Below are 27,402 nucleotides of genomic sequence, written 5' to 3'. Positions count from 1 at the left end.
TTCAGTGACTGAAATGGGTCAGCTTATTCTCTCCATCACCCCCCACCCCAGTACCATTCTCATAGCTTCCCAAGGTCACATCACTGATCACTCTGTCTGTTTGCGTGCGTGTGTGTGTGTGTGTGTGTGTGTGTGTGTGTGTGTGTGTGTGTGTGTGTGTGCCTTTGAGCAATAACACACTCCACTACAGTCAAGACATTCAGGACACTCAGCACACCCAACAACAGTGGCATTATACATATCCATTCATATATCTGCCGGCACATAACTTCATTTGCAAAATATTTGTTACGAGCTGTTCTAACTAAAACCATATGTGATGAATGACAAACAACTCTCCATACCTTCAGTTCCAGTCATCCTGCTCAGTCTTCTCAACACAGAAATCTGATACTGTGGATAAATCTAAGACGAAATCCAGAACTGTCTCGTAGACAGTGACAGTCCCTCAGTGCCACTTGCCCCTCATAAATGTGGAATTATTACATGCTGAAAAAAGTATAAAAAGCCATATAATTTAGTAAAATATTACTAACTTGGCCAGCAACAGTACATTCATAAAATGCATATAAAAATGACAATTCCAACACATTTGACCAAATGTATATTTATACTATACAGTCAGACACCCACGTGTAAGAATTTCAAGCAGAAACATTTAGAAAACATGCAAATGCAAGTCTACTCATTTCATTACCATGATTGTTGACTGTTTTAAAACCAGCCGGATGGGTTGGTTAAGCTTTAGGCTGCATGCGGTCTATCTATGGTCAAACAGGCCTACATGCCCATAAAACAAAAATAAGGAGTGATCAAAAACATTGTCAAAAGCTGCAACAGACACACAAGTCTGGCTAAGTGAATGAAGCTAACTCTCTCGTCGTGCCATTGTAAACTCGAGGTGTCACTGTCAGATTTCAGCATGACATGTAACACAGAGGGTTAAAACACGAATACAAACCCATTTCACTTAGCGAGACAAACGGATGTGTCTGAGGGCTGAATTAATCCGATCATTTTCCTGAACTGTCCGTTGATGCTGTTGCTAGCGGAGTTAGCAGCCCGGCTAGCTGGTAAATGGACAGTTTACGCCCAACCCAAGCTAATAATATTAGATGGTCGATATAACGCGCCGCTGCACACGATCACCAGCAGCGACTGATGAAAAATCGGAAACATTGCGCTAAAACCGCTCGAGCGGAAGGAAGAACGACCTACCCTTAAACTGGCCGCTAGTTACATTAGACTTTGTGTAAACGCCTGTCAAAGTCATAAAGACAGACAGCATCAGCATCGGATCACGCGAAGGAGCTTGTTTGGGTGGCACCTTGTATCAGCAGCATACAAACCAGATATTTACATGCGAGTGGGTGGATTCCTGTTTGTTTGTTATTATATAATTTACAAAATTATCGTTTAAAAATGATCTACATTTGACCGACAAGCACCCCTTAACGTTACATGGAAGACTCACTACCCTCACAATAAGTCATAGTTATTATTTTCAATAATAGCTTTTAGAGATTTTAAATGTATTAATTATACAATAATAAGTGGAAGATTGACGGGTTGATTCTTTTCAAAAGCTCCCAATAAGATTTACATACATCACGTAAGTTAAACTCTTTAGTAATGATTCTATTACGATAATCCCGTTTGTCTGTAATATTAAGATTTTTGAGGGGGCAGAATTTTCAAACCACATACTGTATGTATCATCCATGTGCAAGATACCTTCATCTTCCAAAAATAAATAATATACATTTTGTGCGTTTGTTAAGTACTTTATTTTTCTGTATAATTTATCCCCACGATGCATGCGTTTCTTCTCGATCTGCAAGGTTTTTATTAATAACCTGAAAGTGAACAATTTCCAAATCCCCAAATAACAGTTTTGTAATGCAATACGATGTACTGTTCACAATATATTCTACTAATATTTATGTTAATTAATAAAGCAGTGAGATATATTGGCCTTAAAAGTATGTTTTTGGTGATGTCTGACCTGCTGCACCTGATCTCGCGGCGCGCGGCTAGGCTGCTAACGTCATCAGCAACACAGGCTAAAACCGACTAGCTCGCTAACAGCTCAGCCAACAAACTGACCGACTGTTCCCTGCCCCACAAACCGAACTACAACATGTCGACGACGGATTCGAGTTAACGCTGTGAATGTATGGAAAGCAAAATCATACGTTTTGCGGTTACAACTTACTTGAGCGCTGAGAGAGAATTGTGCTGATGTCCGTTAATTTCTCCAGAAGGAACACTCCCACGGTGACGTCAGCAGCGCGCTCACAACGCGTGAGGGAAGCAGCAGTCACACTGCGCGTGGCACGATATGACGGAGTAACCACATCAGAGGCTTATCTTGGACAGTGGTTATCAAAATGCAGCACTCACAATTTCACTTAAAGGAATAGTTCGCCCTGAAATAATGTATTTTATTCATCCTTATTTTGTACGAAACCATTTATGTGGAATAGGCTACTGACACTCGTCATTCGCTATTTCCATAGCCTACATCGGTTTTCCACACAAATAAAAGCTAAAGGTAACAGCTACAAACATGGCACAATTAAAAGACTAGCTTATTAACGTGAATGTTCTATTGCATTTTAATAACAATTTAAGAGCAAACTTTGGTTTATACCACTTCTATAAACATTTAATTTACTCTATTTTAGAGCATAATTCATTACATTTTATATTAGCCTACATTTTATAGAATTCCATACATTTTATATTACACGAGTCTATCAATTTAAGTAGCCTATATGAAAATGAACTCTTCTCCCTTCATTCAGATACCATAGAAGTTGGGAACTATTCACCCAAGTAAATAGCTTTGAAAATAAGGCCCGCCTTTTGTGCTCTAAGCTTTTGTGTCTGTTCACATTGGCTCAGTTGAATGCAACCAAATGTTGTCCCACAATTTATATAAAAGACAAGGTTGTACAAATACAGATAATGCCAGACGTTTTTCTTAAATGACTGGTATGTCCAGATCCTCAAATCACTCACCAGTGCTGAATGGTGCAATTGGACATCGTCTCAACTACATTTTACTTCAATTGCTCCTGATCACCTGGCAGAAAAGTGATTTCATTGAGGGAGTTTAAAAAATGTAGGAGTCTTTTGGTGTTCAGACATCATTGTGTACCACCATAGTGATGTTGACTTCTCGTTGTTCAGGGACATTGATGGCCAGTCACATTTCTCCAGCACAATTTATTTTTGGTGAAAAGCTCCATCAATATACAAGTACTCAAAATGAGTTGCACTGCACTATACATTAAGTTATTTTTTGTTACTTGTATTGATTTCAAAGTTGAAATTGTAACTTGCAGTCTGATTTCGTAATGGCTAAGTGTTTTTTTAATTTTTTTATTTACTTTGAATTGAATAGTATATTTGGGCACATAATGTCCATGGCTTACACACACACACACACACACACACACACACACACACATATATATATATATATATATATATATATATATATATATATATATATATATATATATATATATATATATATATATTATTATTATTATTATTATTATTATTATTTTTAACTCTTACACCCTTATCATACTTATTCTTTGTTGTTTTTCTGGAAATTTCCATTTCCTGTGTTGTGTATTACAAAATCAGCAGATATCATTTGAGACGAATTGAAAATACAGCATGTGCGGAAAGAATTTAGTTTATTGTATTTGGGAAATGGTAATGTTTGTGATTTTTTTTTTAACTATAAAAGGAGAAGCAACTGTTTTTTCCTGATATATTTATATTAAAGTTTTTGTTCAAAGTGTTACCAAAAATATTTTGACAATAAAGATAAAGGGGAATTAAAGATCTGATTTATATATATATATATATATATATATATATATATATATATATATATATATATATATATGTTTTATCGAGACATTGTAAATGAAACAGTTTTAATAAATTCGGATACCCATCTGCAGGGCTGTCCTTATAGGAGCGGTGCAACTGGTGCGACCGCACTGGGTCCTGCGCTTTAGGGGGCCCCGCAGTGAACGGACCAATGTTAAAATCCTATATTCAATAAATGTACTACCTTTTTGGAGAGAAATGCAGAAGCACTCTGATCTGCCAATCATGTGTTTTTCACGTGGAGAACTTTCCTCATGTGTTTTCAATTTGCATAATAATGCATTTAAAAGTTAACGATCAAATGTATCCATTGTGAACTTACAAAAGTTCACATTTCATCTGCAACTGCATTATGTAGACCTCACTGAATACATATATTTTTGTCAGGTACTGATTATTAAATATAGACAATTGATCACTCAAACCCCTTTTATCTCTACTAGGATTATTGCACTTCAAAATGAAAAATTCCTGATATTTTACTCACATGCCATCCAGAATGTTTATGTCTTTTTTTATTCAGTGGAAAATACATTACGTTTTTTTAGGACAACATTTCGGGATTTTTCTCCATATAATGGATTTTAATGGCAACCAAATTGTTGAAGATCCAAATTGTAAGGCCGCCCAAATCGTCCCAATGGAGGCTAACGATCGGCGGGTGAAGGTCGCTGCGTGTTCGGTCTTTTCAGCGGGGCAAAGGGGATTTTATTCAAATTTCTCTTTATCTGACTCCATTTAATGATAATTTAGAATTTAGGTTAGAATGCCAATTGGTTATTTGGTCATTTATATTTAATAGTTTAATTACACATTTGATTATTCCGTTTAACCCTTTGTTGAAATTATACCCAACCTGAATAATTCCAGAGTAAGTCAGAATCAATCAAAGTGTAACAATTTATTAACAGTCAGGTAAATGTATAAAGCCAATTACATAGTCAATTCAAAGGTAATCCATATAACATCAAATACTCTGAAGTAAAGAATGAAATATATACCTGACTTCTGAAAATTACATAATGCTGGCTATCTTGAGACATCCAACATTACAGGCTGACCGGTTTAAAGTGTCAAGCCCTGAGCTCTTTGCAACATTTCCTTAAATACCCAGAAACAAATGCACAGACTCTTTCAAGTGTAAACATGAGTTCACAATGGGAATTTGCATTGATCAAGACTTGTATTGATGCAAAGGCCAAATGGCTGAAAGCCACACCCACCAAACTAAGACAAGATATCTCTAAACTCTTAAAACATTGATTATCTTTTGGTTAACTTCTGTGAGGATGAGATCTTTGTACCAGTCGCACTGAGACATTTCAAACGATATCAAACACATATAACACTGTATCGTGTGGATTGACATTGTAATATAGAGATTCTGGGTGTATTTTCAGTGATCTCAGCATGAGAGAGGGAATGAATTGGGGGAGAGGGAGTCAATAGGGAAAGATGTAGATTAGCTGATCCTGAGGTGAGACTTGCATCTCCAGTGGTGTGTGAGGGACAGTTCAGATGTTAATTTCCTTTATTTTCTCAGAGAGTCTTTGTTCCTCATTCAGACATTTCGGCATATAGTTTTTTCAGTCTTACAAAATCAATGCAGTTTCAAAGGGCTTCAGAGGCTCTGCATGATCCCAGACGAAGAATATGGTCTTATCTACCACCTGCCATTTAAAAAATAAAATCATTATATACTTCACCACACACCACGGATTGCGAAATCACGTCAGAAAGTTCACGCTAGACAATGATATTGGATACAATGATACCCAAGTTTTGTTTTGTTTTGTAAAAGGCATTTGTATTAGTCTTTGCATGTTCGCTTGGGGTGGTACTTCCGCCTACGTCTAGCATTACCTTTCCGACATGAATGCGCAATCCGTGGCACGTTGCAGAGCAGCCCAAGACGATCAATTTATGTTAAAAAGTATATAAATGTTTATTTTTTTCATTAAAATGGCCGATGGTTTCACTATTTAAGATCCTCCCGTGAGATCATGCAGAGCCTCGGAAGCTCTTTGAAACTGCCTTGATTTCAACCTTCAACCTGTTGATTGCAATTGAAGTAGGCCTATATTATTATCAAAAACTTAATTTCTTTTTCAGCTGAAGAAAGAAAGACAGGAATATGAGATGGGGGGAGTAAATAATCAGGAAATGTGAACTTATAATTCATTTGAATTATAAATGCATTTTAAAGTGAACTAATCCTTTGGCTGTTGAACATGTTTGTAGTTTAACACTGTTTATTAGTTTTTGTACCTTTGTGTAGTTTGTGGACAATGTTATCCATCATAGTGTGCATGTATCTGCAGCATGAAAGAAGCAATCGTTTCCACCCATGTGTGCTTTTGACTTATCAATTTCAATGCCAATCCAAGATACTTTAAACATTGAAGTGTCATTCTCAACCAAATACTGTAAAAGATGGACAACACACCTTACTCTATTAAAAGCGAAGCCGCCAATGTCCCAATATGGCGCTGACGTCTTGCACTTATTTAAGACCAGGGTCTGTGCATTAATGAGTGTGAAATGGAGCAGTGGTATCAAAGCTCTTTCCACACTCCCGCATAATCAGTTTGTCCAGTTTACTGCGGAACAGCTCATGTCGGTGTGAAATAAGCAGTTATGGAAATGTAGAAATTAAAGTTTAGGCTCCAATCTCCTATCAAAAATCCTGAAAAAAGTCAGTTGGTGCATCAGTTAAATCAAACATACTTGGAAAAACAAAAATTACATCGGTGTGATAACTACCTGAAATGACAGAATCCCTTTTTGAAAAAAAAAAGAAGAAAAAAAAACACTTTTATTTGATTGTTTAGTCTGTCTCACATCACATATCGGGCAGGGTTTATGACCTATTCTAGGACCAACCACCTGTGGGCGATCTAGATACTTTGGTTTCACTTCAGCACTTGCACTTGGCCTCAACCAAAAAGTATGGTTTGAGTCAAAACTCAATCATATAAGGGGAATTTGGCAATTGCAATTAAACTTTAGCTACCTCAGGTAAACGCAATACTTTGATCAAACTAATGCGATTAAGCTCATAACCATTATTGTATTTAACTATAGCGTATGCTGATTTTAATAGCAATACACAGGCTTGTAAACACCTTAATCACATTATTACTGCTCTGAGCAAATTGCACGAACATACACAGATATCTTCGTGAACTCTGTGACATTCTGAAGTTTTCTCCTCTAAATTACAACTGTCATCACAACTCACTGCCCCGCATCTTGACTGAACACCTGGCACGCACATTTTTCACTGTCATTTAAAGCCTTGTGACTAAACAAAGGGCGCCAAGCCGCCAATGTATGCACGACGCGGACGCGCAAAAGGGCAGGTGTAACAAATTTAAACCCCTCTGTTTTTTTTTTTTGTTTTTTTTGGCCTTACGCGCTGCATAAAAAAAACGAACTAACCAATGAAATTGCTGATTTTGCTCATGTGCCTGCTCCTTAAGTTATACAGTAAAATACGACTTGAGCTGCGTCCAAAACCTGAAAACGCTGGGAGGACACATTTCAAGGCAGGAAGACATCAAGGCATGTCCAAATCTAATATTAACTTCTCTTCCTTTCCTGAGATACCTTCATCTGATCAACTTCTGAAGGACGCATACGTTTCCTTCTTGTGATATCCCACAATGCTGTGCCTTCCATTCTGTGACAGTTGAGGTGTAAAAACATGGCGTCCGAAAGTTGCTTTTGAGGGTCATGTTTTTTACCGACATTTTCTACTTCTGATGTAATTTCTAGTGAGAAATTACTAGTAATTAAATATTTTAGTTCTCACCAAGGCGCTCTCTAATTTGCTGTAGATCATTAAACTGTTACACTGAAGTCCAAAATTCGTTTTGTGGGGTGCCTTCATGCACAAATGTTGCCTTACAAGTCATTGTCTGATAAGCCCACGAGTCTGCCTAGGTTATCGGACACAGCTCCACTCATGAACTGCACACCAGAAAACAACATTTGTGCTCAGACATGACATTTATCTGTACTGTAGCCTACTATAGCTACCTGTTGTAGTCAATAAACAATGTATTTAATTTCATATTTATGTTTAAATATGACTAAAAAAAAATATATTTAGGCTACATTGATTATGAAAAATTTAAAGATTCAAATGAGCAGCTCATGATTACTTTTTCCAAAAGGGTATCTTGAATGCAACTTTACTTTAAATTACAAGTAGCTTGTAAACCTACAGTTTCAGAAAAGTTTGCCCAACATTGCTGAGTTGGGATACTGCAATTACCTGTCTATCTACACACCTGAGTTCCTGCAGATTCTGGATTTTTCTGGCATTCATGAGATCCTGCACCTGTCTCCATGTCTTGACTTTAAGCTTGTTCACTTGCTTTTGGATCCTTTTGTAGCTTTCTACTACGACACGTGACAATGTCCATTATTTATTAATTGAATTAGTAAATTAAGACAGAGGCCAGTAACATGCATACTGTATGCCTAGCTGAGTGTGGTACCACACTTCTTGGCAAACAAGCTGAAAGAAAAGCGCATATAATCTAGCGTAAACATCTTACTGTGGTTAAGACATGGCATCAATTAGACAGTCGCATTATTGGTGCACATGTAAACAGCTTATGCATTTACATACTCCCTCAAAGCAAAGGCAATATTGCGATTAAACTACCTTATTTAAGTAAAATAAATAAAACAATTAGAGACTCTAGAGTATTATTAGGCTTGATAACCTGAAAAGGGAAAAAAAGAAACTGCAAGTGTCATTTTAGTCTATTCCAGTATCAATTTGGGCAATATGATTTGTCCAGACTTGGTGTTTGGTGTCTATGGTTTTGTAATACACGACCTCATAGAGGGTGACGAGCAGGCGATAACAGATTTGGGGCTGTGGGAAACAAAGACTGGCTCCTTATGGATACTGGGGCATAAATGGGTATTTAAAACCAGGAGGCACAAAAGGTCGAGGGCCATAAAATTTGTACATTGGAGAACCTCTGAACTGCTCAAACTGGGCAGCAGTGGTTGTGGAAGTTGTTGCAGGTGTGGTTGTTGCAACTGGGTTCTTGACGTGGTACATATAGGGAGGAAACATTGGGTACCTAGTCTGTTGAGGCTGTGGTGCTTCTGGAAAACCTTTAGAAAAGTAATGTGGATAAAACATGGGATACATTTGCTGGAACATTTGTTGGCCAGGGGCTTGAGTCGTCGCCATAGTCGTTGTAGGTGGCGCAGTAGGAGGAACACCATGATAGTGTGGATACCACCATGGGCTCCTAAACGGGAGAGGGTAAAACATTTGTTGACCGTGAGTTAGGTCCTGGGCCACAGAAATAGTAGAGGCAGTGGTTGTTGGGGTCAGCATTGGTTGCGTCACAGGACAGGAAAGAGTCACTTCCCGGTCACCATACAGCAAAGGGAGCTGCATGGACGCATCCTGAGTAAGACATGAACCATCAACTAGCATACATGTTGAATAAGACCAGTGCACTCAACTAATCATACCTCAGTTTCCCAACAGCTTCCTGTGAACGGCGCAGTGACAACCAGTGAACCACCAACAGTCTCCAATGTGAATGAGCATATAGAACATATTAGAAGCAGAGGCTGCCATGATCCATCAACTAAAAGGAGAGAAAAACAAATAAGCTCACATGCACCTCTTAACTTAGATTACATTCAAATTAAGTGACATGCCTTTAACTTTGACATCATCTGCTCTGACATCAAGTGAGATGATCATGCCAGAAGGGTAGCAGGAGACTGTAGGGAGACGAGGACTCATGGGGCAAGACATTTGCACTGGAGCCCCCATAACAATAAGTGGCAGAACATAACTTCCACCCTGTTAGGAGATTTGGAAAACAAAAAAATGTTCTATCATGGACATTGAAACCATTAAACCATTGAATGTAGCATGCATATAGGACAAGACTCAGCCACTTTAAGACCAATGATATTGGACCCACTCACATTTATCATCTCTAACCGAGCACGTATATTTACTTGCCCCTAACTGAAACACATTAGACACCTCCACTTTTCTATCCTCTTCGTCTTTATTGAAAATAAATGCCTTTGCAAGCTGATGTGGAAAGAAAAGGGCATATTCAGCAAGAGGTCTATTCAGACCTCAGGTCAACTTGATGCCATGCATCTTACCCTTACATTTTTGCTGCAAATTATTCTGTTTTCTGTAATTTTGTCTGCCCCAACAATACATTCTTAGAAGAAAAGCTATGTAGAACCTTAAAAGGTTCTATCGGCGCTACTTGGTTTGAACCCCTAAAAGGGTCACTGCAAAACAAAACAGCATATTTTCTTACTTAGTATTTTTGTCTTGTTTCTAGTCCAAACATCTAAACAGTCTTAAAACAAGATGTAATTACTAGACAATCAAAAGTAATTCTTATTTTGTGAAAAATAACTCAAAATTAAGAGTTTTTGCTAAAATAAGAAATGCATTTTTTTTGCAGTATTCTACATAGAACCCTTAAGTGCCAAAAGGGTTTTGAAGCAACAGCAATTACACCAACAACTAAAGCCACCAACAAACATAAAATAGGTCATAATTCTTACTCGGATTTTAACCGAGACCAATGACTTGAAGAACCACCGTTGTAGTTCAACTACAAGAACAATAATGGGTTCTCTTGTCATAATAGAACCCTTTTAGCATAAAAGGGTCTTTAGAGTATACTCAACTATACTTCTATGTATAACATTTTAAGGTTTCCAAATACGTAGCGCCGATACAGTTCATTCAGTAAACAAGGCAATACACTTCTACTTAAATGTAAACGGCATCTACTCAAGATAGATATCTGTGAGAGGACTCACCCACAGTTTCTTCACTTAGTTGGAGCAAAGCTACAGTGCACTCATCTTTAGCATGCACACTAACCTGTTGTCTGACATGACAGCCCTGGTATGGAGCAACAAGAGAAACATGCCTGCGTACTCGCTTCAGTGAGAAACCACAGCTGGCTGGCATCTCAGACAAAGGCACTGGTGACTGGTCTCCTGATGAAGAAAATGTTAAAGTGAATACTATATTTAAAAAAATAAAAATATATACACAACTCCAAAATAGCTTACCTTGATTAACCAGAAAGCGCAGCATCCTTGATCCTGGAATGTGCAAGGTCATTGAATCATTTCCACAGTGCACAGAAGTACCCAGCCGCTGCAGCTTAGCTTTAGCAAGGTGGAACCGCTCTTAAAAAGAATTCAAGTTAAGTTGCAGGTCCCATTTAAAACTAGGTCCCATCTTAAATTATATCAAATTACCTTCTTCATTTGACCGGTATTCTTCAGACTGTATTGGTGATCTCGGATCAGATACTGCACCTTGAGCACCAAATAAAAGTTTGCCAAAATGGATTGGACTTTCAGAGACTGCTCCATAAACAGCACCCATTTCAGAAAAACCCTCAAGGACAGCCCTTGAATAACTCAACATTATTACAGCCATTGTGAAACACAAGATGCCTTTTGACCAAGGCATGGCGAGTTTGCCCAAACAAATGCCGTATCTGCCACTGTTACTGAATGATACTTTACTATAAAACTTAACAAGCTTAACGAGTCTCACTGTGCTATTTATACTCACTTTTGAATCACTCGCTGATACTGGTTGACCAATCAAATCTATTCCTCAATCAGCTTGTTGTTTTCACCTGTGCCTCATTAAACTGAGCCACAAGGGCTTTATGCAAAATTGCATATTCTCGAGTAGGGATATCACAAGTACAGGTACTTTGGTACCAAGTCGGTACAGAACTTTAAAAAATGTGACGATACCAGCATTTCTATAGTACAGGTAGTCCCGACTCCCACATATATCTGGCACCCGCAGCTGCGTTCAGTCGCTTCCGTGTTAATCTAAGCACAGGGCTCCAGACTGAAGCCGAATATATATACTATTGTATGTAACTATCAAACTGAAAAATACTATTTAAATAGAACTCCTGCATGTTTTGCATCTCTGTGTGAATGACGGGCACTGATGCGTAAGCACACACACCCACAAACAAACACACACACACACATGACAATCGCGTTCTTTATAGTCTCTGCCAACTGCCGTGTGTTCATGGGTTTCAGTCACGTGACTTTTTAGTCGCGGCCGCCATCTTTAGAACTTTTGCATAGCCCTCTGGTAATCGGAAAGATGTCACACACCAAAATAGCGCACCTCACCACCGAAGAAAAGCAATGGTATTTACAGAAAATAGATACTTTAGGATTAGATCCTTATTAAGGCTTATACCTTTTTCTTGATTTAAGTATACTATTTTTTTTTACTTGTTATTTTTTTTAACTTGCGTCAAATAACCTCCACTGCAGGTACACACCAAAGATGATGCAGCTGGACTTGTCCACTCCTCTGTCAACCTAATATTGAAGCGCCTGGCTAGAGATGGACTCCTAGCTGTGCAGTTGAATTTCACAACAAGTTAGCTAATGAACTAAAAAAACGTTTTCCAGTGTTTGGTAGTTGAGGAGGAGACCAGGGAGCAAAGTAAAAGTAGGGTGTGGTTTGATCAGAGGGCGAGGAGAGTCACAGGGTCAATTTTCTATGAGGCAGCTAAAGCAAACAGACCAGTATCCTTGATCAAAAGAATTTGCTATCCACGCTCTTCTCAGTTTTCCACTGAGGCAACAAGGTAAATAGAATAAAGCACAATCAGAGGCAGACATGTTAAGTATTTTTGTGTTTTACTCAAGTACCCCATGCCTATTACAACCGACTCAGAAAGGCGTACTTCAGTACACATAATGAACCCAACATGGAGGAGGGCCTCCACTTCAAGACCCTTTTCCTGAGAAACTTGCTTCCAGAAGTAAGTCATCACCTAGGCGTTCTGGCCTGTCCCTGCACAAAGACTACACAACAGTTAAGGGACTTGGCACACAAAGCCTATAGCAAATAGAAGATGGACTCAGAAAAGGGGGCCAAGCAACCAGCAGTCTGAGTTCAACACCGAGGTCTGGCCCTAGAGGGCACCCTACGTCACGACCGCATTGAGCCGTCGCACAGAGAACCTCCTGTCACCAAAGAACAGGACTCTCATGCCAGTGCCAGACCCAAACAACCAGACGACCGTTGGTATAAGCAAAGCAGCGATTCAGAAGAATTCATGCAGCTACTCATGAAAGAATTCTTCAAACGCAATGAAGAGGACAGGAAAAGAGACAAGTCAGATTTGGCATGACGAGCCGCAAAGAACAGGAATGACACCCAGAGCACAAAATACCTAAAAGGGGGAAGACCAAAAGTGACTGACACAGATCAAAGCTCGCTATACACCACACCACATTTAATAACACATTCAATTGTTTTCTAGGCAGCCGATAACTCGAGATATCCAGACAGGGCACATCCACCCTGGTGAGATTGTCCCACTAACAAAGAAATTCTTCTCCCACAGGTGTCGTCACCAATGCTCCTTTCCTTTCATTTCTGCCTTTCCCTTTTCATCACTCTTATTTGAACAACTTGAAACTAACAGAGAATTGAGTCTAGAACTAAAATAGAAGGATTGACCCAATACCTCCGTTATGTCCATGCTGATGTCCTCGCATGGAACATCACCGATCGAAAGGGGGATAAGTAGGAATATGTATATTCCAGCAGTGAGTCGACACAACAAAAGCATTCCAGAGACCCCCTCTCCGAAACCTGCACCAATCGTAAAACTAATCAAGGATGCCCAACTGGCCCAGAGACAACAGCTCTCCCCCTTATACCTGTGTTATCTCAAAACCAGCACAAGGACAAGATGAGTCACATGACATGTTTCCTATTTGTTCGACAAGCATAACAGCGGGTAGAACCTCACGAAGAAGGAATTCATTTATTACCGACAGGCATAAATTCAAATCGTTATCGGGACACAGAGTCGCTAAAAGCTTTTCCAAGGCTCGACGTCAACCCTGACACCATCCAGGACACCTCGTCGTGCATCTCCTTTGACCCACGCATTCCAAAGGCTCTTTGAACATCACACAAAGACCTCACACTAATGCAGACGTGAGAAGTAAACTTAAACCATAGATTCAATAACATGAATTAATCCACCTAACGGCGACTTAAACATATACTAAGGTATTATGTATATTTTCATGTAACCTGTAAAGATAAATGATTCTCGTCATTTTGATGCAATGTCAATTTGTGTAAAATGTACTGTGATCACAATAGGAAAGTTGGGTCCTTAAAAGTGTTTAATCAGACATTACACTAATGATATGCATGAACAGGAGAAGTGGGCAGGACACCCGCCCACAACAATATCTGATTGGCCGGAGACGCCACCAAGGAGGGACCTTGGGGCCGTTTAAAACTCCCAGGCAACAAGATATCTTTGCTTTTTGTTTTGCTTCACGCTTTACTAACTGCCATGGTTTTGACTTCTGCTTTGATTGTGCGGACCTTTCCTGCCTACATGCAGCGTCCTCAGAGCTACCAAGAGCTCTTCATCATCACCACACTCCAAAACTCTGTCTGAACCTCGCCGTAGAAAACTTCCTGGAGTCCGCGCAGTGGCACCACAGAGATGCCTGTCGCGTAGCAGCCAGCTAATGCCATCCAGGATCCGGCTTTTCACCCCGCAAAACCAACTATTCGTCCCTCTGACCACAACAACCGACCACCAGCCGAGCGACGCCGTGCTAAGAGGAACCCATGCTCGTAGGAGCATTCAAACGCAACTACATGACTCTTCATTCTGGCTGAACTGGTAAAATCATATCTAAGCGTGCAAATCATATCTAAGGTTGTGGTTAAGAAATCATTGTGACTTCACTCCTTTCCATTAACAAACCTCCCTTTCCCAGTAACTCTTTGAATGTGTGTTTTTGTTAGTTTCTGTGTGTTTAGAATAGTTCAATAAACTTTTGTTTACCTTTTTCATCTATACAAGTGTCTTTGGCTATGTGTTTATAAGTTACTGCCTCAAACTGATCGATTGTATTACCTAAGCTCACAAACAGTGAACATAAAATTTATATTATTGCCGTTGTAATGGGTAATATCCCCATTCAGGATTGATAATGTACTCTAATTTCAACGTATCGCTGGACAAATAGTTGATAAAGTTATAAGCTATGCTAAAAAGGTGTAGGTTTCAAACTTTAAGTGACTTAAAAAAAATCACTAAAATAACACTAACCAACAGTGAATGACTCAAATATGCATGAATCCAAAATACATAGTTCATTTAACATTTGTTTACTGATTTTTATTCATTAATAACACAAGGACAACAAAATAATATAACCGAATAGAGAAAAATAAAATACAGTTGATTCAAAATTATCAATAGTCTAATTAAATTTGTGATGTTAGACTTGAATAGTCAATATATTTCCCGTATTTGTATGTCTGATATTAACTGAGAATTATATAAAAATAAAAAAACTACGTGCTTGTTACTAAAAAGGTCGTGAACTAGTGTTCAATACGGTGACAAGTCACGTGACAAAAGAATGAATGACTCAAACCCGAAAGACTCGTAAGAACTAATCTTTTTGTTTCCGTTACTGACAGCATAGACTCTATAGGACTGACAGGAAAAACAAAAGACTCAAACCCAAGACTCAAAAGAACTAATCTTTTCGGTTTCCGTTACTGACAGACTCTATGGGACTGAAAGGAAGAGCAAAAGACTCAAAACCGGCCAAACCCAAACTCGAAAGAACTCATCTTTTCCGTTTCCACTTTTGACAACATGGACTCTGGGACTGACAGGAAGAGCAAAAGACTCAGAACCGGCCGAACCTGTACTCGAGAGACTCGAAAGATTAACTAATCATTTTTGTTTCCGGACCCGTGTCACACGGTCCGGGCAGCCCAGTCCCAGATCTGATCAGAATCAGACAGAAGAGTCAACAAGAACGTCTTGGAGTTTGAAGACACGAGAGGCAGAGAGCAAATGTGATATGAAGTTGCAAAAGAAAGATTTTCTCGGATCAGGAGGTGAGGTGAACTAACAGAGTTAGACTGCAATAGCCTGACCCAACAAATAATCAATTAAACATTTCAGTTTCTTATAATTTGGCTTTGGTTGCAGTACCCAGTAGTTTTACAGATGTAATCAACAGTCACAAGTACTTGATGTGTTGGGCTATTTAACATGTTTTAATTATATTTTGCTGAAATGAACGAAATGACTCAGAAAAGATGTGTTAATTTTGCTGAACAAGACTCAGAGCCAAGGCCATAAAATGAGCCGAACGTCCCAGTACTACTATGTAGATATCAGAATAATTTAACAGCGTTTCAATTCTAGGGCACCTTTAATGCATCAACATTGGGCCACAAAATTGGGGTAAGAGGCAAACAACTACCTGTCCTGACTGGTTTATGCCTATGCCATTTATGACCTTATGCCAATAAAAGAAAATGGGTTACAGAGTTTACGTGACCATGTTCATTGTCGGCTCATTACCAATAATTGCCTTAAGACCGCGCATGTAAACGCACCCAAACATCTGACAGTTTGTATAGGAATTTGACCAATAAGGTACCAAGTACTGGCAAAAGCTTTGGAGCACCAACAGTTTGTGGTAAAAGCCTTACTGCTTTAGAAACTTTGTTCAGCACATCCCTACAGACACCAGTAAGAGCGAATATGGTAACGGAGCTCAAGTTACATTTATTTGAGCAAAGAATTGCATTTATTAGGCAAGTCTCAATAGTGTCAAAAAAAAAAAAAGTTTTGAAATGAGGGTACACAAAAACCACTCATGATCACCTGGCAATAGAGTTGTAGACAACAGTAGAACACTAGGATGCACGTGCCTGAACCCGTTTAAGCTATTTTTGTAGAACTTAACCTTAGTCCCTGCAGGAGGAACAGCCCAATGCAATTAAAACAAGAAAAACCAAGAGCTACAATTGTCTCATTGAGTTTTATTAGGCTTATGAAGTTGAAAAGGAAAGACACTGGAAGTATCATTTGAGTGTTCCAATATCGATTTAGGAAATCCTCCACAACTACTCCTTGCTTGGTGTCAGCAAGACTGTAGATGGAGTGTAAGCCAGACAAGGAGTTGGGGCTGCAGGGACAAAGAATGGCTCCTTATTAATACTGGGACATAAAGGGGTAGTTATAACCATGATGCAAAGGTCGAGGGCCATAAAACCTTGGGGATGCTGGATTAAATGGGTGTGGATTAAACGGGTTAAAAGGGGGTTCATAGGTTGTGGCAGCTAAAGTGGTTTCAGAAGTTGTAGTCGTGGCCGTTGTAGTTGTTGCAGAAGTTGTAACTGTGGAAGTTGTTGCAGGTGTGGTTGTTACAAATGGGTTCTTGACGTGGTACATATAGGGAGGAAACATTGGGTAGCTAGGCAGATGAGGCTGTGGTGCTCCTGGAAAACCTTTAGAAGCAAAGTAATGTGGATAAAACATGGGATAGTGCATTTGCTGGATCATTTGTTGGCCAGGGGCTTGAGTTGTAGTCGTCGTAGGTGGCACAGTAGGAGGCACATGATAATATGGATTAAACCACCAGGGTCTCCCGAATGGGAAAGGGTAAAACATTTGTTGACCGTTAGTTGGGTTCTGGGTCACAGAAACAGTAGGGGCAATGGTTGTTGGTGAAGTGGTTATTGGGGTCAGCGTTGGTTGAGTCACAGGACAAGAAAGAATCACTTCCTGGTCACCATACAGCAAAGGGAGCCGCATGGACGCACCCTGAGGAAGACATGAACCATTAATAGCATACATGTTGAATAAGACGAGTGCACTCAACTAATCATACCTCAGTTACCCAACAGCTTCCTGTGAACGGCGCAGTGACAACCAGTGAACCACCAACATACTCCAATGAGAGAGAGCATATAGAACGTACTAGAAGCAAAGGCTGCCATGATCCAGCAACTAAAAGGAAAAAAAATGTCAAGCTCACACACACCTTAAATTCAAAGAATAAAGTGACTTGCCTTTAATTTTGACATCATCTGCTCTGCCATCAAGTGAGATGATCATGCCAGAAGGGTAACAGGAGACTGTAGGGAGACGAGGACTCATGGGGCAAGACATTTGCACTGGAGCCCCCATAACAACAAGTGGCAGAACATAACTTCCACCCTGTTAGGAGATTTAGAAAACAATATATTAAAGCTGCAAACAGCAATGACAAGCCCCAGCTGGTGGCACTGCCACCCTGGTGGCTTCAGGGCAACGGTGCATTTAAACAGGTATATATTTTTCCAAATATTCTCAGTATGCACTCATATGCCACATTTACCACAGCAGCTGGTGCCACTATGACCACAAACCACACTAATGTAAATTAAATATAGATTATATTTTGATGTCATAGGATATAATAGGTCACTTTCAAATATGTGCAAAGTTATCTTTTGCAGCTCAATTGTGCAAGTCCAGTTCAGAGTCTTTATATTTTTATTAAACTACGTAAAACTATTGTTAGTGCCCTATCCAAATGAAGCTGAATTAACCACATTATCAGCACCAGTTGGTACAGCCATGACCACAAAACTGAGCAGAGATACAGTGCACTAATCTTTGCATTGGTACACTGACCTGTCGTCTGACATGACAGCCCTGGTATGGAGCAACAAGAGAAACAGATCTGCGTGCTCGCTTCAGTGAGAAACCACAGCTGGCTGGCACCTCAGACAAAGGGACTGGTGACTGGTCTCCTGATGGGGAAAAATGTTAGGTGTAGGAAATGAGGGAACCCCCCACCAAAAAAAAAAAAAAAAAAAAAAAAAAAAAAAACATATAAAACCACTTACCTCGATCCACCAGAAAGCGTGGCATCCTCAATCCTGGAATGTGCAAGGTCATTGAATCATTTCCACAGTGCACAGAAGAACCCATTCGGTGCAGCTTAGCTTTAGCAAAGTAGAACCGCTCTTTTAATAAAAAAAAATAATAGGGTGAGGTTAAGTTGTAGCTCCCATTTAAAACTAGGCATTAAATTAGGATCTCAAATTACCTTCATTTGACCGGTATTCATCAGACTGTTCTGCTGATCTCAGATCAGATACTGCACCTTGAGCACCAATTAAAAGTTTGCCAAAACGGACTGGACTTTCAGAGACTGCTCCATAAGCATCACCCATTTCAGAAAAGGCCTCAATGCCAGCTCTTGAAGAAGAACTCAACATTATCACAGCCATTGTGAAATACAAGATGCCATTTGTCCAAGGCATGGTGAGCTTGCTGTACTACCCAAAACAAATGCCAAAAAAAAAATGCCACTGTTACTGTAAGAAACTTTACTCACTGTGCTATTTATACTCACTTTTGACTCACTCACTGATACTGCCAGACCAATCAAATCTATTCCTCAATCAGCTTGTTGTTTTCACCTGTGCCTCATTAAATTGAGAGTTACTCTATCATAGCTATCAAAATCAAGTGTTTTGTATTTTGCGTACGTGAGTTTTTGTTGTAGATGTCTATATATATATATATATATATATATATATATATATATATATATATATATATATATATATATATATATATATATATATATATATATATATATATATATATATATATATATATATATATATATATATATATATATAAAAGTGTACTGTGCTAATTAATTGAGATTTCGCTCTTACAGGTTGTTGGCCTTGTCTGTTTCGTTGCTTCTATTGCTCTCCCCTTTTTTGTAAGTCGCTTTGGATAAAAGTGTCTGCTAAATGATTAAATGTAAATGTAAGTTACCACAAGGGCTGTGTGCAGAATCGCATACTCTCTTGAGTGGATACTTAGGGTACTTTTAAATGACAATGATGTACTAAAAGCAGACATGTTTTTTCTTTGTGCAGATGATCACGTTATCAAAGCAATCCCTGTTCACACGGCTCCATGAAAACGACTAATAACACTGTATTATGCCTGCCAGACAAATAATTGGCAATGTCACCTTGTAAAGAAAGAAGCACATATGCATTATTCTACAATGTACTCGATCCAAATAGACATAGACTGTGATGGAATTTTTTATTCAGTTTTAATTTACAACTAACATTTCTTTTTCTTGCAGCCAGGATTTGAAACCTAAATGTCCCCAAACTTTGGGCAGAAGTCAGTGTGTCTGAGAGAACTTTGATCAACAACAAAAAAATCTTGATCACAGCCAAAGGGTGGCTTTCAGAAACAAAAACAAAAATTTAATACAATTTTAAACTGGGTCAAACATCTATGTCTATTATACACACATTTATATTATTATTTTGTTCTTGATTAGTTTAACCATTAAAGTAATAAAGTAGAAGTAGACATTAGGATACCTCTAAGCTTTTTCAGCAGTAAAGTAAAAAAGATTTTGGCAGTGTAAAATAATCCACCAAACAACTGTCAATATAAAACACAAATAATACACTTATTTTTAAGTGTTTTACTGTATATAAATTACATTGGAACAATCATAAGAGATGAAGTAGTTTCAAACATTTGCATCACATCATGGGCTACAGAAACATAAAGGGAGGGAGGAAAAATAAATCGCAATGCTTTTGCATTCTCTTGTGAACATTTTGTGATCCCCCAAGAAACTTTGTATTCAATCTCAAAACCTTAGAGCTCTTTGCATATGAACGCAAAGTTTCTTGGGGGATGCAAAACTTTTTAAAGAGAATGCATGTAGTGAGTGTGAAATGAGTGGAGCAGCGGTATCAAGGCCCTGTCCGCACTCCCGCAGAATCAGTTTGCACAGTTTACTGCAGAACAGCTCATGTAGGTGTGAAATAAACAGTTATGGAAATGTAGAAATTAGAGTTCAAGCTCCAATCTTCTCTCGAAAATCCTGAAAAAAGTCAGCTGGTGCCTCAGTGACTACTTGCCTCAGGAAAGCTGTCAATCATGATGCCCCCACTCCCGATTTTATAGCATCATATGACTAACTAAAACAACTCGGTTACTAACGTAACCTCAGTTTCCTGAGAGACGGGAACGAGTATTGCAAGTTATCTTGCGCTTATGGGAAAACTCCTTTTCTTGGGAATATTGAAGCCAAAAATTATCCTTAATTTTTATTTATGTAAAACGCAGTGCAGCTGCACACCAAACCCAGGCAGAGCATAATATTGCGCTGATTGGCTGTGCTGCGGCAACTGCACAAACCTATGGCGAGGTGGCTGAGGTGTGCGAATCAATCCCGCCCTAGTGCGTAAACTCCTGCCAGAATGGCCGTGGCCTATGACTATAAAAGCCCATGTTACGCCATAGGATGTCAGGTTCAATCAACTGAAGCGATCCCCTGATCGAAGTGCAATAGCATGGAATGTTAAAGTGGGGGTGAAATGCTATTTCATGCATACTGAGCTTTTTACACTGTTAAAGACTTGGATTCCTATCCTAAACATAGACAAAGTTTCAAACACTAAGTTGGACGTTTGATGGTCAAAGTATTTTTGACACAGAAATACTCCTTCCTGTTTCTCACAAGTTTCGGAGAGTTTTTTCAAGTATGGGTCCGTTTGACGTCAACAGAGTGGAAGGTCCTTGTATGGGCCGTACGGGCTCTTCTCCCTGAAGGGTGCGCGCACGTGACTGAGGCGAAAGAGCAAATGCACGCCCATAAACACTGCTCTCAAGGTGACGATTCATTAGTCCGTGCAACACTTATGTCGCACTCCACTTTATTCCTATGGGTGACATCAAACGACTTTAATGCGCCGGCAGAGCATTCCGGGAAGGCATCGCTGCATTTGAACCGATTTGAACGCAGAAATGACGAGAAGCATCACATCACGCTTCGGTCGTGTCGCAATAGTGGATCTCCACGGTCTCTGCTGTCACAGGACTTCACCAAGTCAATAAAAAGTGTGTTTTTGACGGAGCGGTCCCAGCGATAAAGGTTCACGGTCCTGCTTTGGAAGCAGGCGGTGAGTAAAACTGCTTCAAATGTCTATGTTGGCTATCGTCGCGTAAGTAAACATCATTAAACAACACGATCGTGTATAACTTACGTTAGTTAATTTATCAATGGAGCATGCAATGTATGGTGTGTGTTTACATACATTTGTTTAGCTGACTAATTTGTCAGTTTGTTTATTGTAAAACCACCCAAACATAAAGCCAGGGGACGTTCTCACAAAGTGTGCTTGGTCATTCAAATATGCTAACGTTACTCCATAGTTTTTTTATACACTATCTGACATGCAAAACCATTTTGCTTGCTACTGCTAAGGTTTAGTCGCATACAATAGTCCATAAACCAAATCATGTCATCATAAACCACGAGTAAACGCACACAAATGTTGACAGGCCACTAAATACAGTAACTTACATTCCGGATCTGATTCTGGATCATATCTGTATTAGTTGAATCTGATTGATAGCCATTTATTAGGGTAACGTTTTCTTCTCCACGCTTAAGGATGACAGCTTTCAGCAATCTCTCGTGCTGTAGCTGCGCGCTCGTAATTCTTTAGCTCCGCCCACACGATACGCCTCCAGGCGCTCTGTTTTTTCCGGAAAGACTTGGTACAGCCTATCTTTCTTTTATAAATATAATAAAACTAAAGACTTTTCGGAGATATGAAGGATGCAATAATACTCTATAGGTACTCACGATTGACTGAAACTGAGTGTTTCACTCCCCCTTTAAGCAATACTCATTCCCTTCTCTCAGGGAACAGATACGTTAGTAACTGAGTCATTCCCTTTTGAGAGTACTCTCGTATAGCGCAAGTTAGCTTATACTTGCACAGGCAAGCAGCCCAAAATGCCAAGAGAGACAGGCAAAAGGGTAATCCACGGAAAAGGCAAATAGTCCAAATATTTTAGGTCTTTTATTGATTTAATTTGATTGATTGATTTTGGCATACAGCTCATGAAAACCCAAAATTCCTGTCTAAAAAAATTAGCATATTTCATCCGACCAATAAAAGAAAAGTGTTTTTAATACAAAAAAGTCAACCTTCAAATAATTATGTCCAGTTTTGCACTCAATACTTGATCGGGAATCCTTTTGTAGAAATGACTGCTTCAATGCGGCGTGGCATGGAGGCAATCAGCCTGTGGCACTGCTGAGGTGTTATGGAGGCCCAGGATGCTTCGATAGTGGCCTTAAGCTCCTCCAGAGTTTTGGGTCTTGCATCTCTCAACTTTCTCTTCACAATATCCCACATATTCTCTATGGGGTTCAGGTCAGGAGAGTTGGCAGGCCAATTGAGCACAGTAATACCATGGTCAGTAAACCATTTACCAGTGGTTTTGGCACTGAGCAAGTGCCAGGTCGTGCTGAAAAACCAAATCTTCATCTCCATAAGCTTTTCAGCAGATGGAAGCATGAAGTGCTCCAAAATCTCCTGATAGCTAGCTGCATTGACCCTGCCCTTGATAAAACACAGTGGACCAACACCAGCAGCTGACATGGCACCCCAGACCATCACTGACTGTGGGTACTTGACACTGGACTTCAGGCATTTTGGCATTTCCTTCTCCCCAGTCTTCCTCCAGGCTCTGGCACCTTGAATTCCGAATGACATGCAAAATTTGCTTTCATCCGAAAAAAGTACTTTGGACCACTGAGCAACAGTCCAGTGCTGCTTCTCTGTAGCCCAAAAGTGGCTTGACCTGGGGAATGCGGCACCTGTAGCCCATTTCCTGCACACGCCTGTGCACGGTGGCTCTGGATGTTTCTACTCCAGACTCAGTCCACTGCTTCCACAGGTCCCCCAAGGTCTGGAATCGGTCCTTCTCCACAATCTTCCTCAGGGTCCAGTCACCTTTTCTTGTTGTGCAGCGTTTTTTGCAACACTTTTTCCTTCCCACAGACTTCCCACTGAGGTGCCTTGATACAGCACTCTGAGAACAGCCTATTCGTTCAGAAATTCTTTCTGTGTCTAACCCTCTCGCTTGAGGGTGTCAATGATGGCCTTCTGGACAGGGTCGGGTCGGCAGTCTTACACATGATTGCGGTTTTGCGTAATGAACCAGGCTGGGAGTTTTTAAAAGCCCCTTAGGAATCTTTTGCAGGTGTTTAGAGTTAATTAGTTGATTCAGATGATTAGGTTAATAGCTTGTTTAGAGAACCTTTTCATGATATGCTAATTTTTTTGAGACAGGAATTTTGGGTTTTCATGAGCTGTATGCCAAAATCATCCGTATTAAAAAAATAAAAGACCTGAAATATTTCAGTTGGTGTGCAATGAATCTAAAATATATGAAAGTTAAATTTTTATCATTACTTTATGGAAAATAATGAACTTTATCACAATATGCTAATTTTTTGAGAAGGACCTGTATACTGGACCAACTATTTCCATGTCTCTGCTGTGGGCTATCTAGACACTTTGGTTTCACTTTTCAGGCGCTTGGCCTCAACCAAACATTATAGTTTGGATCAGAACTCAACACTACCAATCAGTGAAATTTACATACACTTCACATGCACTTACATGGTTTCTTCACACAAACATTTAGCGCCTTGTGACTAAACAAAGGGTGCCACTGTGAGTGTGCACACCGACGCGCAACACGGCAGATGTAAAAGCGCAATTTAAAAAGAAACTCAGGATCTCTTTTCTGATTTGGTGTACTGTGTTAAAAACTGCCCAACCAAAGACACTGCTGCTTTTGTTCACATGCCTGGAGTTGAAGTTAAACAACTTTGTGCCGCTTTAGCACAAAACCATCTTGCCGAGCACACTAATGCAGATCAAATAGGATTAGATGGTGAGTTTCCATCAAACCTTATTTGATCTGCTGTTAGGTAGTGAATTTGCACGTTCACACTGCACATTGTCAGTGGAAGTTGTTTAGGGATGAACACGTCAAAAAACACTGGCACAAGGCTTAAGGCAAACCCGGTATTGATGTTCATCATAGAGTCAAATTATATCCAGTATGTCCATAAAGCTTTTTTTAACTTAAGAATTAAAACAATGTCTGGTAACATGCATAATGTATGCCTACCTGAGTGTGGTATAACCATAATGAATAGCAAATAATCAGATTGAAAATCAAAACATGTATCTAGGTTTGCTCATGCAGTGTAAGCATCTTGCGGCAATTTAGACATTACTCTGATTACATAATCACAACATTGGTGCACATGTAAATGTAATAATTGAACATTTACATGCTCTCTCAATGCAAATATGGAAAATTGTTTAAACTTTACCTTGAGTAAATGCAGTACGTCAAGCTAATGTAGAAACCATAAAGTCACAGTAACCTGTGATAAATGCTTTTAAAGTAATCCCCTTAAAAGTCACATTACTGCTGACTAAAGTACACATTTGCACAGACATACACCAAGACATCAAATCAGGTCAGTCATGAAATTGCTAATAGAATCAGTGCAAGATACTTGCACTGATTCAGTAGCGAAGCAGGAAGTAGATAACTCTACTTCTTGCTTCGCTACTGTTCGGACGCTCTTGCTTACTGCTCCGCGCTTTGCTCTATCGCTTCTATATTTTATCTCATAACTTCAACTTCAGCAAATCAACACAGCGCTCAAACAACAAAGCTTAACTTTAATGATAAAACTTGAAACTCTGGAGACTGGATTACTACAAAAAAGCGAACACTTCATCCGACCGCCTCTCCCTGCCATCAGCTTACATTCCGGAAGGGAAAACACAGCTGCCTACTATCGAAAGGATAAGAAAATGCCTCTTTTAGTTCAAGAATCTACTTGCTGCACAAACTGCCACAGACTTTCACAACGGATTGCAGTTCTTGAAACAAAGTTATTTGCTGAACTACCAAACCGGACGAATCACACAGCAGAGCTTCATCACGAACATCCTCTGCACACAGCTGGTGAGTCCCATAAATTTAGTGCTACTCAACAGATAGAGAAACAAGAAACTGATCAACAAATTAATCGATGGCACAAGCAAGACCCAAACGCACTCGAGATGTCAGATTGTCACGAGCTTCATATATTGCTGCAGTAGCATGCTCTACCCCAGACACAAGGATTGCAAACACTAGTTTCCGACCACCATCGATACATCTTGAAAACAGATTTGAAGTATTAATGAATGAGGGTGATGAATCCCAAAATGTGATGAATGTGATCAAACACAGATTGCATCAGCCAGCAGCTAACACTAATGCTAACAGGCGCTCAAGGTCGAGCAGACAGCGGCCCTCAGCTCAGAGCGCAGCCGAGCCAAGGACTCTGATAGTGGGTGACTCCACAGTCAGAAACATTAGCAGCAGAGATACAACTAAATGCTGCCTTCCACAAGCAACCATTTCTGATGTAAACAGGGAAATTCAGAACATCCTGATAAAACATAAGACCGCAAATCGACTTATCATTCATGTAGGGAAGAACGATATTCAGAGAGAGCAGTCAGAACTCATTAAACGGGATTTCAATTAACTTTTTGAAACACTTAGCAAACTGAAAGTTCAGCCGTTCATCAGTGGGCCACTGCCAGCAAGAGGAACAAATAGATTCTCACGGTTGCTTGGGCTTAATACATGGCTGCAAAAAACCTGAATGATGAAGGGAGTGAATTTCATCGACAACTTTAATCTCTTCTGGAGTCAGAGACAATTGTTTACATCAAATGGCCACCACCCAAACAAACTTGGTGCAAGAGTGTTAAAGGACAATATTTATTTTTCCCTTCATCATCCTTCAGCTGTGTGTTTTAACCCACTCAACCTGATAAAGAGTATGGACGACCACAGGACTTCTTTTCAGCAGCTGAATGGACATGTGGCTGACACATCCCACAAGGACAATGATAAGACCACACCGCCACAACTACAATTGCTTACGGACACACTCCCAGCTGAGCCCTGCCCACAGAGCTCACCACAGACTGGCTGTGAAGGATTAGATCTGCTCCAAGATTCAGCGCCCAAGGATGATTTTCTGGAAAATGGACAGGGAAGCCAGGACAACATATTTCAGCTTCCGATAACACCAGAGCAACAGCCCCTCTCACCGGACGTGTCATTCCTCTCTCCAGCATCCCCGCATCTGAGCTTCTCAGAGAAAATGGAGGACTTGGTTCATGCTGGAATCAGACTATCACACTCGATCGCTATGAGCCCCCAAATATCGACCACCAAAGCCTGTGGGCCCAGCTCTCCCTCGCCCTCCTCCTGTGAGATTTCTTCGGTCACAACGCCAGGGTCCACACCCTCCTCCATCTGTTGTAGGTGAACCAAAAACAACTGATTCCAGCTCTCAGTGATATGTTTTGGGTCCCCGCTATGATAACAGTAACTTTATCAAATGTTTACAAAACAAGGGGGAACCCAGTGTGCCTGCCTCTTTCTCTATCTCTGTTCTGTTACGTGAAAGAAAGTCTAAGGCCTTGTCAGGCCGTTTAATAAACCAATATAATCTGCTGCCTGTTACCTGTCAAAATAGGATTCATGTGGAGAAAAAAATAGTTGCTGTTAAGTTAGCGCTTTTAAACATCAGTTCACTTAAGAACAAATCATTTCTAGTCAATGACCTAATAACCACTAACAACCGAGATTTTCTGCTTCTAAATGA

At 39.8% G+C, this 27,402-nt stretch overlaps 3 protein-coding genes across 9 annotated transcripts in view; all 3 read right to left on the bottom strand.

Moving 5' to 3' along the window:
- The window catches only part of tmcc1b (transmembrane and coiled-coil domain family 1b), a 32,171-nt gene extending 29,823 nt beyond the window's left edge, over positions 1-2,348 (bottom strand). For 4 of the 7 annotated variants that reach the window (XM_067431247.1, XM_067431252.1, XM_067431251.1 and 1 more), the window contains exons 1-2: positions 2,216-2,348; positions 345-489 (exon numbers count right to left, since the gene is read on the bottom strand). The gene's annotated coding sequence lies outside the window, so the exon portion shown is untranslated. Of the gene's footprint in view, positions 1-344; positions 490-697; positions 895-961; positions 1,161-2,215 lie in introns of those variants that run through there. The other 3 variants (XM_067431249.1, XM_067431250.1, XM_067431248.1) reach the window with 3 other exon arrangements.
- Positions 2,349-8,207: 5,859 nt separating this feature from the next.
- LOC137058293 (uncharacterized) lies at positions 8,208-11,475 on the bottom strand. The gene is made up of 6 exons (XM_067431528.1): positions 11,209-11,475; positions 11,017-11,136; positions 10,823-10,941; positions 9,616-9,763; positions 9,424-9,542; positions 8,208-9,355 (listed from the first exon to the last, which is right to left on the bottom strand). The coding sequence occupies exons 1-6, from the start codon at positions 11,423-11,425 to the stop codon at positions 8,831-8,833; spliced, it is 1,248 nt and encodes a 415-aa protein (XP_067287629.1). The 5' UTR covers positions 11,426-11,475; the 3' UTR covers positions 8,208-8,830.
- A 5,342-nt stretch (positions 11,476-16,817) lies between these two features.
- LOC137058529 (uncharacterized) lies at positions 16,818-19,163 on the bottom strand. Its single transcript, XM_067431818.1, has 6 exons — positions 18,895-19,163; positions 18,692-18,811; positions 18,477-18,595; positions 17,870-18,017; positions 17,689-17,807; positions 16,818-17,621 (listed from the first exon to the last, which is right to left on the bottom strand). Exons 1-6 carry the CDS (start codon positions 19,109-19,111, stop codon positions 17,010-17,012), a joined length of 1,335 nt encoding a protein of 444 aa, XP_067287919.1. The 5' UTR covers positions 19,112-19,163; the 3' UTR covers positions 16,818-17,009.
- Positions 19,164-27,402: the final 8,239 nt, after the last annotated feature.

This window comes from Pseudorasbora parva, chromosome 22, assembly GCF_024679245.1.
Source record: "Pseudorasbora parva isolate DD20220531a chromosome 22, ASM2467924v1, whole genome shotgun sequence".
In the NCBI taxonomy this organism is placed as follows: Eukaryota; Metazoa; Chordata; class Actinopteri; order Cypriniformes; family Gobionidae; genus Pseudorasbora; species Pseudorasbora parva.
The sequence above is the reverse complement of the archived record's forward strand: the minus strand, read 5'-3'. Positions and strand labels throughout refer to the sequence as shown.

What these genes read in the sequence shown, in the direction of transcription:
- LOC137058529 (XM_067431818.1), bottom strand. Translation starts at nt 19,111, where the DNA reads ATGCCTTGGACAAATGGCATCTTGTATTTCACAATGGCTGTGATAATG. An exon ending in GCTGTCATGTCAGACGACAG is followed by an intron (nt 18,018 to 18,476) that starts GTCAGTGTACCA and finishes ATCTCCTAACAG; the next exon opens with GGTGGAAGTTATGTTCTGCC. An exon ending in GAAGCTGTTGGGTAACTGAG is followed by an intron (nt 17,622 to 17,688) that starts GTATGATTAGTT and finishes TGTCTTCCTCAG; the next exon opens with GGTGCGTCCATGCGGCTCCC.
- LOC137058293 (XM_067431528.1), bottom strand. Translation starts at nt 11,425, where the DNA reads ATGCCTTGGTCAAAAGGCATCTTGTGTTTCACAATGGCTGTAATAATG. An exon ending in GCGCTTTCTGGTTAATCAAG is followed by an intron (nt 10,942 to 11,016) that starts GTAAGCTATTTT and finishes TTTCTTCATCAG; the next exon opens with GAGACCAGTCACCAGTGCCT. An exon ending in GAAGCTGTTGGGAAACTGAG is followed by an intron (nt 9,356 to 9,423) that starts GTATGATTAGTT and finishes TGTCTTACTCAG; the next exon opens with GATGCGTCCATGCAGCTCCC.